This window comes from Cyprinus carpio, chromosome A6 (genome assembly GCF_018340385.1).
Source record: "Cyprinus carpio isolate SPL01 chromosome A6, ASM1834038v1, whole genome shotgun sequence".
Taxonomy (NCBI): Eukaryota; Metazoa; Chordata; class Actinopteri; order Cypriniformes; family Cyprinidae; genus Cyprinus; species Cyprinus carpio.
This window is the reverse complement of record NC_056577.1, coordinates 30,701,186-30,717,573: the sequence shown is the minus strand read 5'-3', so window position 1 is coordinate 30,717,573 and position 16,388 is coordinate 30,701,186. Positions and strand designations below refer to the sequence as shown.

Sequence of the window (16,388 nt, the reverse complement as noted above, 5' to 3'; positions counted from 1 at the left end):
CCTGTGTTAAACTGTTATAGATATTCAGGGATGATATTATGCAGCATTTGGAATCATCATAATCATAATATATATATATATATATATATATATATATATATAAACATCTATATTTATATAAGTATCTAAAAATCCTTAAAACAGTTTAAATTTACTGTGTAAGTTAATTTTATCTTGTTGCATTGGGAGATTTCTTCACAGACAATTTTTTGCAATGTAAAAAGTCACCCAAATGATCAGGTTTTTCTGAAGAAGTCTGTGGAATAGCATGTAAAATGATGGTCTGATATCCAGTCTTTCTCTGGCTCTCGCCATCATTATTTTCTATTATCTATAAAGTCTGTATCAAGTGTGTGTGCGTGTGTAGTTTGCATTGGTGTGTCTGTTTTACTGTGCAAACATTTTGGCATGCTGTGTGCTTGCAGACGTATCATCAGCACACTGACGCACAAACTCTCAGAAATATCTGGAAATGTACTTTGTGTTTGCATCATAATTTGTTACCAAGAGAAACACATTGAACAGTGATATATCTGGATCATAACATCTGCACATAGATAAATATATATATAAAAAAGAAGGCATATATTTCTGTACATATGTATCTTTCTAACATATTTTATTTTTATTTTATTTATTTAATGCAAAAAATGCCTTTCTTATTGAGTTATTGGGTGAATTTGATAAAACCCCATTAAAAGTAATTATATTTTGCATCAAGAATAATTAGTGTGTGTGTGTGTTTGTTTCCTTTTTATTGAGGGGTGAGATTTTTATTTTTGACAAATTCGTATATAATCTGAATAAAAATTCTATATGTTTTGCAACATTCTATAAAATTATAATTATAATGAAAATAATTAATTTCCTTTGGTTATTTGATCTTCTGCACATACATATAAACATTAAAATAAAAACTACAGACTGAAATTGAATAAAAATTTGCAAGACAACTAGGCCATCTTGCCATATTTGTATCATATTTCTCATAACTGTTGTTATTTAAGATTAAAAACCGGATGTCAGACATTTAATAAGGCAGTTCCTCTGGTAACTGTGTCTTTCCTCCTATGAGGTTGGGGGTTAGTGGTCCACAACAATGGACAGGCATGTCAAATGCCTTCAGGCTGGGAATGAGGCACTGAGACAATGTTTACACAGTTTAATAAGGCCTGTGTATAAAAGTGCAATGGGAGTCAATGAAGCAAGCTTTCCTTCAGCAACTCTTACTTGAAGTCTTGCGCACACCCACATCAGGTGCACTCACTCATTCACACACACACTCTTGTCACAAGCAGTGTTAGTCACTGAGGTTAGTAATGTGGCACTCCACAATTCTAGCTTGTCGCGTTCCCTGTTGAGTCTGTTGGAGGCCTAGAATTAGACCCACATTTGAGAAACAAGCAGAAACCAAAGGAAACAAGCAGAGGCCTTCCTGATCGCACCTCCAACACTGTCTTCACCTGGACAGGTAAGTCTGACTGGCTACCTCCTATCAGTTCACTTTCAAGGGCAATAACATCTGATATTAATGCTTATGTGTATTTTATCGGTATTTAAGGGAAGGGAAAAGCAAATATTTTGTACTTTATATGACTAGTCAACAATTTTAGACATATTGTACATTCTGGCAAAGTTTTTGAATGTTATGAACAAATATTCTTCCAGTAACGATAATAGAAGATTCATTCAAAGTCATAACATTCTCAATTTTTTTTCTTCTTACTCTCATTTATGCATTGTTTAGGTAACATTTTTCTGAAATAATTTAGTTGGACATTTGTCTATTATGGTTTAGAGAAAATTCAAAAGTAACGTTCCCATAATGTTTGCAAAAAATAAAATCCAATGTTCCCTCTTAACTTTGTTTTTAACGTTCACATAACAATTTTTTTTTATTTTATTTTATTTTTTTACAGAGAACATAAAATAACGTTTATAGCCTAAATAACGTTTAGGTTACGAAATAACGTTTTCATAACCTAATTGGAACCTTAGCACAACATTCTTAGAACACATTTTTGTTAATGCTTAAATAAGATTTGGCGACACCTAAATTGTGGATGCAATTGTTTACAAAACTAAAATTTGTAAAATTGTGAAACAATTAAAATTGCACGCGTTGGAGCAGATAGTAAAGGAAAAGCATCATTGCACACATTCGTCTTTCACTATAGTGGTAAAAAGCATCCCAGGATGCACCTCATGAAGTTCAAATTTGCATAGTTTTCATTTGTGCAACATGTTTTAGTCACTAAATAATTCCCATCTTTCTATTTGTGCTATTTCATAGTTTTCATGAAATGAAGAAATTGGTCATAATAAAGAATGAGGGGGTGTGTCCAAACATTTGACTGTTAATGTAGTTTTTGTGCAGCAAAACCCATAAATGCATTTGTAAATATGCATATTTTAAGTTCTCTAGGCAATCAGCTTTATCACCAGCTCATTTCATTGATATGAACTCTTCTGAATGGTTCTGAATGCACCTGTTCTCAAGCTGACACAGTTCACCTGTTGTTCACGTGCGATGTGTCCTTATTAAGAAAGATAAAGGGAACATGTCTTGAAAATTACAAGGTGTAAAGCTTTCAAATGTCATTAAAAGTAAAGGTTTTCAAATTTCATTTGGCTGGCCTCCAGAACACCCCCAGCAAACCACAAATGACTGTTTTTTTCCCCTGAAGGGAAAAGTGCAAGTGACTTGTGCTCTGGCTGACGTCCAAATCCTTCAGAAGAAGAAAAGAGCTCAATTCCCAAAGGCAAATGTAAAGTTTCTACTGATTTCCACTACGGCTAAGTGTTACATTGTACTGAGTGACTATACAGTAGGACTAAACTGATTATTGAGTTTTGTTGAGTTGAAATGTCAACTTTTCCTTAAAGGAATAGATCAAAAATCTCATGTTCCAAACTTGCATGACTTTGTTTAATCTAATTTTTTTTAAATAAAAGAGTCCATATACTTAGGATAGAGTGCATGCATTGCATGAACTCATTTATATATATATCTTCTCATTTTTGATTGTTTATGATATTTTTTGTCATTTTTGAAGCTTGATGGTAAAAATCACAATTTGCTGTATTTATATGGAAAACAGTTGCTCAAATACTTTACAAAATTAGAGTTTGGGATGACACCAATGACAGAATTTTTATTTTTAAGTGAGCTATTCTATTTAAAATGGCATATTTGATTTCAGTCTTTGGGTCACAGTATCAAATGATGTCAAATTAGATTGACAAGTAGATAACCTAATTAAAGACGTGTGAGAAAACCTGGCACAGGTACATCACACCTGCTCTGGAGGTTGGGGAAATAGAACAAACACGTTAACAGAGGAGAATAAATATGATGTTGAGTAATGAAGAAATCCCCTGTATGATTTCAACTGAGCTTAAAGCTTCCAGAATGAATCAGAGATACTTATCAAAGGTGGCTGTCAGTGGTTGAGTGACTTAATATGGCACTTTGCATATTACCATGCCATGCCAGTTTTTGTTCAAACAGCTGGGTGGGTTGTGTTTGTAAAGAAGTTACGGTAAAATTCTAAGTTTTTACAGTCTTACATGATAGATGATGGCCTTATAATGTCACAGAGCAATGCAACAAATTTGCATTTTCATTTAAAATCAGTGAAAGACGAGCTATAGAACCTCTGATCTTTAAAACCGCAATTTGCATTTGTGAAAAAGTTTGCTCTTTATTGAAACATTAAAATTAATATTTACATATGAAATATATTATTTTAATTATATTTTGGCTATTAATGAAGCCCCCAAAACACTTTAGACACCTAAAACACACTTAAAAATGTCAGATGTCTTGTATGGTATTGACATCAGGGCTTTTTACACTTTAAATAGTTAACCCTGGGTCATTCTAAACCCGGGTAAACATAACCCTGGGTTATCTTGTTTGGCGTTTCACACTGCTCATAATTTAATGTTCTTATACCCATTTACATAACTTCCCAATCATTGTCAATAAATAAAATTATATATCACCCAACCTGTTTACAGTTTTGTTTGTCCAAGAGCACCATACTGTACTATATACTATACTGTTTCAGGAATGACATACGTGAGTGTGTGAGTGAATCTGCTAAATTGTTCCGCGAGTCATTGTTAAGATTGACATTGATGACTGTAGCAATTGACAGAGGGGAGCATTAAGTGATTCAGAGTAGCAAAAGCAGCAAGTCTGTATTGGCTGAAAGTATTTAGCAGCTTCTACAGTTAAAGATACAACTTTTAAAAAAAAATGTAATTTGTAAATTAAATCTAAAAATATTTCAAAATATTTAATGCATCATTATTTAATTGTTGTACCATTAATAATTAACTTATTTAATTTGTTAAGTATTTAAATAATTAACCCTTCTAGGCTTGGTGTCTGGACTAAATTATTTATTTATTTTTTAAATGCATGAGACTTACTGCACTTGCTATACTTTATACTTCAAAACAGTAAAAGTATTAAAAATGTGTTACAATAGTCATTTTATAATAAATCCAAAAGCAAGACATGAAAAAAATGAAGTTGAAATGGCAACTGAGCTTATGAGTGATCCTTTGCTGCCATCTACTGGTTATAATGCTAATTTCATGTCATTTTCGTCTAAAAAGTCTTTATTTTCCGCCAGGAGACACGTTTTTGGCACATTTTTTTCATGTCATCTTCATGAATGAAAAGTGAATCTTTAAAGTGAATTTTACCGCACAACTGTAACCAATCTCACTCCAGCCAGGCAACCAAAGTTAGCAACCAAGTTAGCAATTCATGACTATGAAGGTCAGTTATCGGTTATCAAGAATACCGTTATGATGTCATTTACAAGATAGCATTGCTAGCTAGCTAATGTTAGCTTAAATGGTTACAATAGTTGTAAGTATTTAAATGTACAATTGCGTGTCTAGGTACTCTCCTGGGATTACAGGTTCAGCATATACAATTATATGCTGTTAAATAACATGAAACTGTATGTTAATGCCACTTTCATCATTTACGGTGTTATCAGTTTCTGAACAGAGTGAAGTAGGAGAGGTTTCTGAGCGTTTCTACATATATTGCCAACTGGCCTATCAGTTTTTTCCTGAATGGAATTTTCGGACGATGAAGAGAAGAAAAAACTTACCTTAAATCTTATTAATGTGTCTTCCATCATCATTTGACATTTTTCCCCCCAAACGCTGAAACTACTATGTAACGGACACAACGTGCTGTGTTTCCGTAACTGTCCAAAGCAGGCCATTATGAGCCACGCGGTTGGCTGTCGGTTGATAAGCATCTAGCTATAACGTTCAACTTTGCGTAGTTTCGACAGGGGTAGCTGCAGGTGGGAGTAATGGGCGAGGCATAAGGTGGCATGCCGAAAGGTGAACCCAAACCCTAACCAACTAGAAAGACCTGTATCCACGCCCCCTACCTTTTGCCTTGCACTAATCTTTTACCACGCCCACTGCACCAGCCTGCAGTTATCCCTACTTGCAATATCGGGTTAACAAAGTCCCACTAACTGTCCTAACCCCAGTTCTAGGGCTTTTCACACTGCACATAACCCTGGGTCATCATCTTTCTAAACTTTGCGTTTAACTCTGGCCAAAAATGACTTCCGAGATGTCTATACAGGGAAAACTTGATCGTACAGTCAGCAATATGTAGTATGAGAATGCCCAATGATAAATGTGACACTCATACCGCAAATAAGAAGGTTAACCCGGAGATTAGTAGTGTACAGTGTGAAACGTCATCTTATAAATATTAGTTTTTGACCCGGGGTAAAACAGAAGTGTGAACCGTGAGTCATGACAAGGGTTTGAAATGACCCAGGGTTAACTATTTCAAGTGCCTGCCCTTATGAAAATTAACCATGGTTTAATATAGTAAAAGTATAGTAACCAATTTTTTTTTTTTTTTTTGATGGATTGCTTACCATAACCACAGTTTTACTACAAAATGCCACAGTTAAACTATGGTTAGTATGGTTAGTATAGCAAAACCATGGTTCATTTTTGCTTAACATGGTACAATAACCATGGTTTTTGGTTTTATTTGGAGTAAAGCCATGGTTCATTTTCATAAGGGTGGGGTTAAACGCATGGTTTAGAACGATTATAACCCAGGTTTATGCTCAGTCTGAAAAGCCATATTTTGTTATCTAATTATATTCAGTCTATTTTAAGTGTGCTATATAAGACTCTAAATACTTTTTGGGGTCTCTATACATGGATATAAGCGTATGTAGCAAGTATTTTGACCTTGGAAAGTGTTTTTATTGGTTCTGTTGATGGTTTTTAAGAATCAGCCAGTCGTTGTGTGACACATCACTGGAGCTCAGTCATATGTTGGGGGAGCCACTGCAGTAATTGCTTGTAATGATTGCCAAATCTTTTATGTCCTTATGATGTGAACAATCTGAGTATTGCACAGCTGTTGTTGAAACCCTGCAGTCGACTGAGCATTTCGTCCAGTAAGAGATGTTTGGTGTGTGCACGGCTTGTGCACACTGATACACAACCTAATAAACTCATTTAGCAGTGAGACTCATTATTAATATGTTTTCCTATTAAACTGAGCTGTGCTGCTTGCTATGCTGGGACAGATTCCAACACATAGTAAACATATAAAGAATAGAGAGACTAGAAAATTAGAAGACCTAGAAGATTGGAAGCCTATTTTGGTACTATATTTAATTAAAAGAAAATCATGTCACTATGCAAAAATCATTTATTATCTTTTACTTTCTTTCCTTTATGCTTTTAAAAAAAGTGTGCCATGCATAAATCACTATAAATAAAGTTTATTTCAGGACCTTTCCTTCTTTCTTTCTCTTTCTTTCTTTCTTTCTTTCTTTCTTTCTTTCTTTCTTTTCTTTCTTCTTCTTTCTTTCTTTCTTTCTTTTCTTTTCTTTCTTTCTTTCTTTCTTTCTTTCTTTCTTCCTTTTCTTTCTTTCTTGCTCTTTCCTTTTCTTTCTTTTTCTTCTTTTCCTTTCTTTTCTTTCACTTTTTTATCTTTCTTTCTCTTTCTTTCCTTCCATTTAATTAATATAAAAATGTCACAATCAAAAAAAAAACTATTCTTTATCACCACCATTAACTTTATTCATTTCTGTGTGATTTTTATTTATTTATTTATTTATTTTTATTTATTTATTTTTTAAAATAAGTGCACCATGCATAAATAAACTGAGGCCTATTTTAGGACAATTATAGTTTTTTTATGAGAATTAAATCTTTTTCTGGATGTTTTTTTTTCAATAATTGATCATTACTGTTTATTTTATTTTTATTTTTATTTTATTAATCACTTATATTTTTTTCACTTCATTGTTAATCATTGTTATTTTATTATTATCATTTATTTTCTTTCCTTTTTAAAGAAGGAGTATAGTAATGTGACTGCTGGGAAGGGCCAGACTTGTGTCTTCTGGAGTGAGACGCTGATAAACAGTGGTTATTTAGCACTGAATGCTGCTGACCTGGCAAATGGAGCGGCTCTTAACCCTTCCAAAATGAATTTTAGAGTATTTAACCAAACTCATTTAAGGATCAGTCACAGGCCTAATCCTGCACCCGGGGAGCGTGTTTGCATCTCCTCGCCGCTCCTTTTTCTCCCCTGGCCAAGTCAATATTACTAAATGTGCCTGTCTAATGGACTTATCGCAAGCTGTTGCGAGCAAGACTGGACACTAGGTTACAGACTTGAGACTAAGCCGGCCCCAAAAGCACGTTCCAGCTTTTTCCTTGGAGAAGAGAGGGAGGGGGATGTGAAAGCAGCAGTCGTTTGGAGATGAGAATAGGGATTCCAGGAAGGATAACTTCATTTCCTTTAGGGTTTACTCCAGGCCAGCTTCAAAGACACGGTCCGGGGCCTCCATTTGTGTTTGCATACAGAGATGCGAAAGAACGAGAGACAAATGGTTTGACCTGTGACCATTCCATCACCGCATCCAATGTGATGCGTGCAGCAGCAGCAGTGCAGTTTTGACACTTTTTACTACTTCTAAGTCTTGACAAACTAAACGCCTTCAAACTATGCTTGTCATATGTCCCAGAATAAAGATCTGATCAAATACTATTTTAGATTTTTATCTAATTTTTCATAAAATAAAAATAAATGAATAAATGTACTTACTTTACAAAGACTCTTTTGTTTTCAATATTTAACATGATATGACAACAACAAAAAAATCTATATAAAAATTACATTATTTTCTTAGTTAATTTCAACATTTACTTATGCATTACTAAAAAGTAAGATCTGTTAATATTATTCTGAATGAACCTGAGCTAACACAAACTAACAATCAACAGTTGCATTTTTATTAATTAATATTTAAAAAGCTTGTGGGGCTGGGGGTATTGGAAATGCAAAAAAATATATATTTTTGTGAGATTAAAACGTTCTAAATTTATTACAGAGGTGAATTTAAAAGGTTTGGGACAAGGGACAAGCTCAAATTATGGCAAGTGAAACTTTTGAAAGCTTTTAAAAATGAGGGAAAAGTCAACTGAGAGACACAACAAAAGCTTTAAGCCATAATAATCCATCCTTTAAAACTTGAATGATTGTTTTCTTTTTATACCTCTTTTCCTCTGCTATTGCTGGGTGTGGAGCAATCTCACCATTTTATGAATGACGGCAATGGTGTGTCCAAACAAACGGAGGTTGTCTGAGAACATGTGGTAGATGGTGAATGTCCTGTAGACATCGATCTAATGACAACAGATTACTGTCTTACTCTCCATCTGTGCCGTGAACTTTAAATCAAACGATTATGGACGCATGTTTACTTATGAAGAGAGGAGGCTGCACCACAAATACCCTCACAGGATCTATATAAACTACTTTTATGGCAATCAATAAAACATGAAATCCAAAGCAGTGCAAAGAGGAAAATGTCAATGCAGGATGATCCAGAGATCAAAGATGTGGTTGCTTGCATGACCCACATTAGAGGGAAATTTTTGTAAAAAAAAAAATGAAACTTCTGTCATCATTTACTCATTTACATGCCATTCCAAACCAGTATGACTTCTGCAAAACACAAAAGAAGAGCATTTGATTTTAAAATGCAACTATGACATTTGAACATTTAGCATGTATGAACTACAGTTGTTCTTGCTTGACCAAAGCAGGCTTTGTTCATTCCGACAGCATTTCATTGGCTGCCTGCGATGTTTTTCATGTAATGTGAAAAGACCTTCATGATTTATGATGTTCCTTGTTTCTGTAACAGCATATATTTTACAGCTCTTTTTGCATTCCTCAGAGCAGTTTCTTAGATGCCCCTAAGACATATTTTAACATTACACAGACTTTATTCAAGGAACAACTTATATTTTAGGAAAGGACATTTGCATGATGGTGAAAACTTTTTTGAAAGAACCACTCATATTTTAATCAGAAAATGTAAAAATATAGTTTACACCAGAGTTACTTTATGTACTATTATAGGATTTATTAACAATTTAATTTAGCTCTTTATTCGGTTTGCATTTTAAAAATATTTCTCATTATTTTAAAATAATTTTATATTAATAAATACATTTTATTTATCAAATAAACAGATAATTATGTATTATTTATAAATTAAAATATTGTTTTTATATTAATTAAAACTGAAGTATATACAAAATATAAACATTTTTCATCTATTATTTGTATTTTATTTTATTAAATCTTTATTTCAATAACTGAAAACAATTTTTAACAGTTTTAGTTAACAATATCAACCCTGGTTTATATTGATATACATCAGTATTTTGACAGCCACGTGTGTTGCTGTGACCTATAGTTTCCTAACAGCTTGTTGTCTTTGTTCTTTTGCATGTTTTTTTTTTCTTGCAATATCCCTTCTCTTTTGACTTTAAGGCATATTTTGCTTTCGTAGATGACTGTTTCAAGACAAACTGTATGAGGAAACGCTTGCTTTTTAACTGGCAGTTTAAAAAGGCGTTTCTCGAAGGCTATTATTGCTTCTGAAGCATAATGATATTCCAGTGAACTTGTAACCTGAGCTCCACTTTCCTTCATGCAATCTTCCCACCTTTGTATCTTTACCTCCTGGCCATTGGAGATCAATATCATCTCCAGTCCCGCCTCCGCTGTCATCCTACATCTGAAGCATGTTTTCCTCTTTGCGATTTGATTAAAAACTCATGCTGACACAGGAGACAGGAGACCGGGGACGGCACCTTGAAAGCAGTTCTCTAAACTGCTGCTTTGCTCCAGTGTCACCCGTCATTCTGTACAAGTGACCCATGAGTAAGTGACTCAGTCAAATCCAGTTTGCTTCCCCCATGCTGCAATGACTTTCTGCGTTCATTCCCATTCGTCCTGGGAGCCTTAAAAACAGAAACAGCATCACTTAGGCTCAGAGTTTTCTTTGGATGGGATGAGTTGATTGGTTATGAATCACCAAAACGTTCAAGAACCAGCAGTTTGCTGAATGCTCTGGTGTACAGCTGCTCTTTTACACACTATATAGTCATAAAACTGGACAATATTTATTGAGTTGTATGGTTCAATAAAGTTCTCTTTCATTTCTGCAGGAGACAATGGCTAGTCCTGTCCGAATCCAGTCAGACAGTGCTGTTCTTCAGCCACTGCACTCCACAGGCTTCACCGAGAGCTCGCTGGCCCTTCTTAAGCGAGAAGATGGCTTGGAGATGGTGGACCACAAACCCCGTCTTGATGGCTCGGACCGAGGACACCCGGGACTCTATCTGTCCTGCTTTGACATGCTGTTCACCGAGGATGCCGCCTGGCTGGTGAGAGTCTCGGATTCGTCCACACCCGCGGCTGTCGGGCCCAGACTGGAGCCGTGTCAGGAGCCGGAGCAGTGTCCGGTGATCGACAGCCCTGGGCTGGGAGCCTCCCCACTGTCTCCTACTCTGGAGGAACAGGTGGAGGAGAGATCTTTAGAACAGGTGCAAAGCCTGGTAGTAGGAGAAGTTCTGAAGGACATTGAGACCGCTTGTAAACTTCTCAATATCACACCAGGTAAGAGAATATCGATCTGCTGCTGGTTAAGAAAGTGTCAGAAATCATTCATCAGATTTTATATTATAAAATCTATATTTAAAATTATTTAATTATTTAAATATTATTTATTAATAAAAATAAAGATGTTTGTGCATATATATATATATATATATATTATATATATATATATATATATATATATATATATATAGACACACACAATTAATATTAATATAATTTAAATAATCATGTATTTTATTTATATATATGTAAGTCACTTTGAATAAAAGCATCTGCTAAATGATTAAATGTATGTATGTATGTAAATATATAGGTCTTTTTTGTTCAAAACTATACTATGTGCACAAAATTTTTGAAATATAGCAGAGTGAGACATGTTATCAATATATTATGGTCAAATATTTCTGTAAAATGCATTCAGAATACGTTCATAAATATATGGCCTGATAGAAAAATACTTCAACATGAAATACCGTAACACAGCTGTAACACATCTCCCTCACAGCCGCTGCAGTAAAACACAACATGCTGATATTATCATGACACTTATTCAAATGTACAACTCGCCATTCATCACTCACGTTCAGTGTGAGTGACAGACAGCTCTGAGTTATGATTGAGCCGTGCAAACAGTCATAATGAAACTGTTAGAAAAGGCCTTTGACTCCAGCAGCCCTGAAGGCAGCTGAAAGCATAGACCAGGATCTGCCTAATCCTCCGGAGTTTCACTAATGTGCTGAGAGCTTTGTTGCACTAACTTTCCTTAAGGATACTCAAACCCCTCCCGTATAACGATGACGAACAAGCAAACATTCAAATACGTCTCGCAGATATTGTTTTGAAATATCTGTGCATCTTAAAATAGCTCCAAATTGTCAGTGGCATCTCACATTGCAACTGTTTTTTTGAGTAGTCCGTATTTTTTTACGAGCAAGTTTTTGCAAATTGTAGTATCGTGCTAAATTTATAAACATATTAAAATAAGTCACACCACCTTACGTAAACACCCATCCCCACTGTTTGCTCTTGTGAATGGCTCTCTTCTTCTCTAAGACGTTTCAAAACATTTGGAGTCTGTCCAAACAGCTCTGAATCCCAACAGTGTGCTTTGTCAGAGATAGCTGATCTGATCTGATCTGATCTTTCAGACCCGATGGAGTGGAATTGTGGGAACGTTCAGAAGTGGCTGTTGTGGACGGAGCATCTCTACAGGCTCCCGCAGGTGGGGAAGGCCTTCCAAGAGCTGGATGGCAAAGATTTATGCTCCATGAGCGAGGAAGACTTCCGACAGCGTTCGCCACAGTGCAGCGAAACGTTACACGCACATCTGGATATATGGAAATCAGGTGAAATACAGATAGTCTGATAAAAAGTACTTACTAGGACTGTTTGAGTTCAGGATTGTGAAAACAATTCTGAATGTAAGAATTCACTCCCTTTCATTTAATCAGTGTGAATTTGAAATGAATTAGCCACACAAAAAGTTGAATCAGGAAACTTTCTAAAATGCAATTCAAAGAAATACAGCACAGTGACAGTGTTGTTATTGTTAACTAAAGCTAAAAATATTCAATATTGTTTTCATTAAATTGAAATAATAAAAAACTAGGTTAGAAAGTTAAATTTAAAATGTTAAAGATTACAAAGTTAAACTTAAACTTCAAAAAAATTAAATTTAAATTAAATTTAAATTTAAAAAATGTTCTTTTGTCAACTGAAATTTACTAAAATTAAAACTGAAATAAAATAAATTAAAGCTAAATATAAATATTTTTTTTTAAATCACAACATGTAACAAAATCACTGAATTTTTTACATTTTTAAAATAAAACATGAAAAGGTAAAAAAAAAAAAAAGCTAAATCAGAATACGAATAAATACTTTTTGCTATTTAATGTTTTTGTGATTAATTTTGACTATTTATTCTCCTATACTGTATGTACAATGCATCTTATTTTTAAGACCCATTCCTTTAAGTTATGAAATACTGTGAAAACAATGAACATAGATTATTAATGTTGTTTACAGGTAATTCATAATGAAAAACAAATGATTTATTATTAAAAACAACTTTCAGCAGCTATTTTTCTTTTATTCAATTCCATTCCATTTTAAATCTACTTCCTTTTATTCAAATTCACATTACAATTTGCATCCTGTTTGAAACCATAAATTCAGAAATTCAGAAATTGTATTATATAAGGAATCTATAACTCTGTAAGTTCTGTAGGCTGAATGTTTTTTGTGCATTCAGCTGCCTGGATGAAGGAAAGATGTTCGGGTGGAGAGACCAGGATGAGAGGTACGTCACAGAAACATCACAGTAAACTACACAGATGATAACCAATATACACATGCCATTACCTCAAAAACATTACAAAAATACCACAATAAAAAAAAAAAAGCACCGTCATTGTCATGTGATGATTAGCCTGTCCAGATCAGATCGATTAATGCCAAAACAAATTACTAAACTGTACCTATAATGCTATATGTGTGCATGTTGTCACACAGAAGCTGAAGAGCTGTGGTCCGAAGCGGATTCGTCTTGTTCTGGTCAGCCGATCCATCTGTGGCAGTTCCTCAGAGAACTTCTGCTCAAACCTCACAGTTACGGACGCTGCATCCGCTGGCTGAATAAAGAGAAAGGTGAGGACACAGTAATGGTCTGTAAAAATGGGTCCAGACTTGTTTCCATGATGCTTTAAATGATGCAACTCCAAGGTATTTCCAAGAATACCATGCTGCATTCTTAAAAATAACAGTTCTTTGGCTCTGGTTCCATGAAGAACCATTAACATCCTTGGAACCTTTGCAAGTTTTTTTACACTCTTAAAAATAAAGGTTCTTTATTGGCATTGATGGTTCCATAAAGAACCTTTAATATCCATGGAACCTTTCCATTGCCCAAAAGGTTCTTTAAGGTGGAAAAATGTTCTGTAGATTCTTAAAATATTGTTCAGTCTAAGAAAAATGGTTCTTTTAAGAACTGTTCAAAGAAAGGTTCTTTGAGGAACCACTAATGGTTGTTCTATGGAATTTCTAAAAAAAAAAAAAAAAAAAACTTTTTGGAACCTTTATTTTTAAGAATGTACAATGAAAAAAGGTTCTTGAGATTATTAAAATGTGCATATGTCCAAAAACATTGCAGTACTTACCTAATGCCATTACCGATGTGTTTTGGATGATTCTTTACAGGGATCTTCAAAATCGAAGATTCTGCTCATGTGGCACGTCTCTGGGGTTTGAGGAAGAACCGTCCGGCTATGAACTATGACAAACTCAGCCGCTCTATTCGGCAGTACTATAAAAAGGGCATCATCCGCAAGCCAGATGTCTCGCAAAGACTCGTCTATCAGTTCGTCCATCCGGTATAAGAGAGATAGTGAACTCAACCATTGAGACAAGAACTTTATGAACTGACAAGCCCTCCAACACATTTCCTGAGACTATTTCTGGGTTTTGCATGACAGTGAAACCAAGAAAGATTTAAGAAAGTTTCAGCCATTTTCTATGGATAAAATATAATTGTGCTTAGAAATGTCCAATTTGTACTTGCACTCTTTTTAAAAACACTTGTGTGTCTGTTGAAATGTAGTATCAGCTTTGCACTGCTACTTTCTGTTACTTTAAAAAAAAAAAGCCTGTCAAATAAATTATGATGTTTAACAGAAGCACTAAAGTTAAAATAGATTTAATAGATATTCTTTTGAAGTATGTTACAGGTTACTCGCAAGGTCTGCCTGTCAGCCTACACTCAGCGTGTCTCTGAGCAAACCTTGGTTTCCCTGCCCATGATTTGCAGTGGAAAGACTGGAGTTTGTGTTAATCTCTGGCTGCCACCCAACAGAAATCCCCTTTTTTTCTGGTTTGTGATTAATTGCACTGCAAACCTTTCAAGTCTGCCCATGTGAACTTTCTCCACGTTCTTCAATAATCGGCCACCTTTGCACGCACCTCCCTGCTCACGTCATGTTTCATACTGCTGTGAACAAGGGCTTACCGGCGGCCTGTGGATGTTCGTACTGCATTTGTCACGTGTGTTGTAACGGTTAATTGACAGGTTTCAGACAGGAAGTCCGAGTTTAGGACAGAAAGTCATTTTGAGCCTGAGGGAGGTTTGGTTTCTATTGTGGCTCTTGTATTTTTGTAAATCTCTGTTGTGAAGTCTAATGTAGAAGTCACTGGAGTTGTTTTGGCATTATGAAATATTATCCATACTTATACAGTTATATCAAAGCTGAGAGGTAATTTTTCATGTATATTCAATTTTTGTTCCTCGTGCATTTGCCTCAATTTCTTTATTAAATATTCTTTTTCATTTCGGGGTGTCCTGGATATTTCACTCTTTTACATTATAATCACACTATCATTTTAATACTGTAGAATTAATAAGATTTTTTTTTTTTTTTTTTTTTTTTTTTTGTGGAAATGGTAATATAGTATCATTGTTTTACATTGTTTTACAATTGAATCTATTACTGTACCATGTTATTTTTTGCTGTTGAAGCATATGGGAGAATCTCAAAAAAAAGGGGAGAGAAATTTAAGAAATAAAATAATATTTATTTTGCAATATTTTTGACAACTTTCATGACAGTTAATATTAAATATAAATCTTCAATACCATGATGCATCCAGATATTTTACTTTTGAGATTTTTTTATTTTTTATTTTTTTGCTTTGCGATGTAAATAGAATTAAGATAATAATACTTTTCATATTAATTAAAAATATAATATAAATATAATTTCATTATTTTATTCTAATAGTACTTATTTTTATTTAAATGATTTATAATATTTTTAAAAAAAAAAAAGTTCTACTTTTGAGTTTGTTACATTTAGGATTTTTAAGATAATAAAGATAATAATTTTCATATTAAATATTCATTATTTCAATATTTTTATTTTAATAGTACTTATTGTATTAAAATTGTTTTATTCTAATATTTTTATGAAAAATAATAGGAATTAAAATAAAAATAAACTCATTTTCTTTAAGAAAAATATTACCTTTTATTTTGGAATATGACTGATTCATAAATTATTGGACACTATAAACAGATTAGTAAGGGACTGCAATCCTGACCTCTAGTGGTGACCCAAAGCTTTGTGAGTGAAATTCTCAGGCTAAAAATAAGGCTACATTGTTTAAAACTATGACAAATGTCTTAAGGTTCCAAAAATCAATTACCATTGATTATTAATATTGTTGCACTACAGTAAGGGGTTTGCCCACTGAATCAGCTATAGATCACACTTACAAGACATTCCCAGTCTCACAAACAGGCAAAAGCCAGAAGAAAAAGCATTTGAGCAAACTTTTCAATAGCATGTGCCCAGATATCAATTTGTAAAAAATGAGAGACAAAAAA

General features: G+C 34.0%; 1 protein-coding gene across 2 annotated transcripts; it reads left to right on the top strand.

Moving 5' to 3' along the window:
• Nucleotides 1–1,157: 1,157 nt before the first annotated feature.
• On the top strand, nucleotides 1,158–15,410 carry LOC109072319 (SAM pointed domain-containing Ets transcription factor-like). Of its 2 annotated transcripts, none has more exons than XM_042758981.1 (6): nucleotides 1,158–1,471; nucleotides 10,558–11,008; nucleotides 12,160–12,357; nucleotides 13,266–13,313; nucleotides 13,526–13,660; nucleotides 14,210–15,409. In XM_042758981.1, the coding sequence occupies exons 2-6, from the start codon at nucleotides 10,564–10,566 to the stop codon at nucleotides 14,386–14,388; spliced, it is 1,005 nt and encodes a 334-aa protein (XP_042614915.1). In that variant the 5' UTR covers nucleotides 1,158–1,471; nucleotides 10,558–10,563; the 3' UTR covers nucleotides 14,389–15,409. The 2 variants fall into 2 exon arrangements, with proteins under 2 accessions (XP_042614915.1, XP_042614916.1); XM_042758982.1 differs by lacking the exon at nucleotides 1,158–1,471 and adding an exon at nucleotides 10,009–10,270 and having other exon boundaries at nucleotides 14,210–15,410.
• The last annotated feature ends 978 nt before the right edge of the window (nucleotides 15,411–16,388 follow it).

What these genes read in the sequence shown, in the direction of transcription:
- LOC109072319 (XM_042758982.1), top strand. Translation starts at nt 10,564, where the DNA reads ATGGCTAGTCCTGTCCGAATCCAGTCAGACAGTGCTGTTCTTCAGCCA. An exon ending in TCTGGATATATGGAAATCAG is followed by an intron (nt 12,358 to 13,265) that starts GTGAAATACAGA and finishes TTGTGCATTCAG; the next exon opens with CTGCCTGGATGAAGGAAAGA. An exon ending in CTGGCTGAATAAAGAGAAAG is followed by an intron (nt 13,661 to 14,209) that starts GTGAGGACACAG and finishes GATTCTTTACAG; the next exon opens with GGATCTTCAAAATCGAAGAT.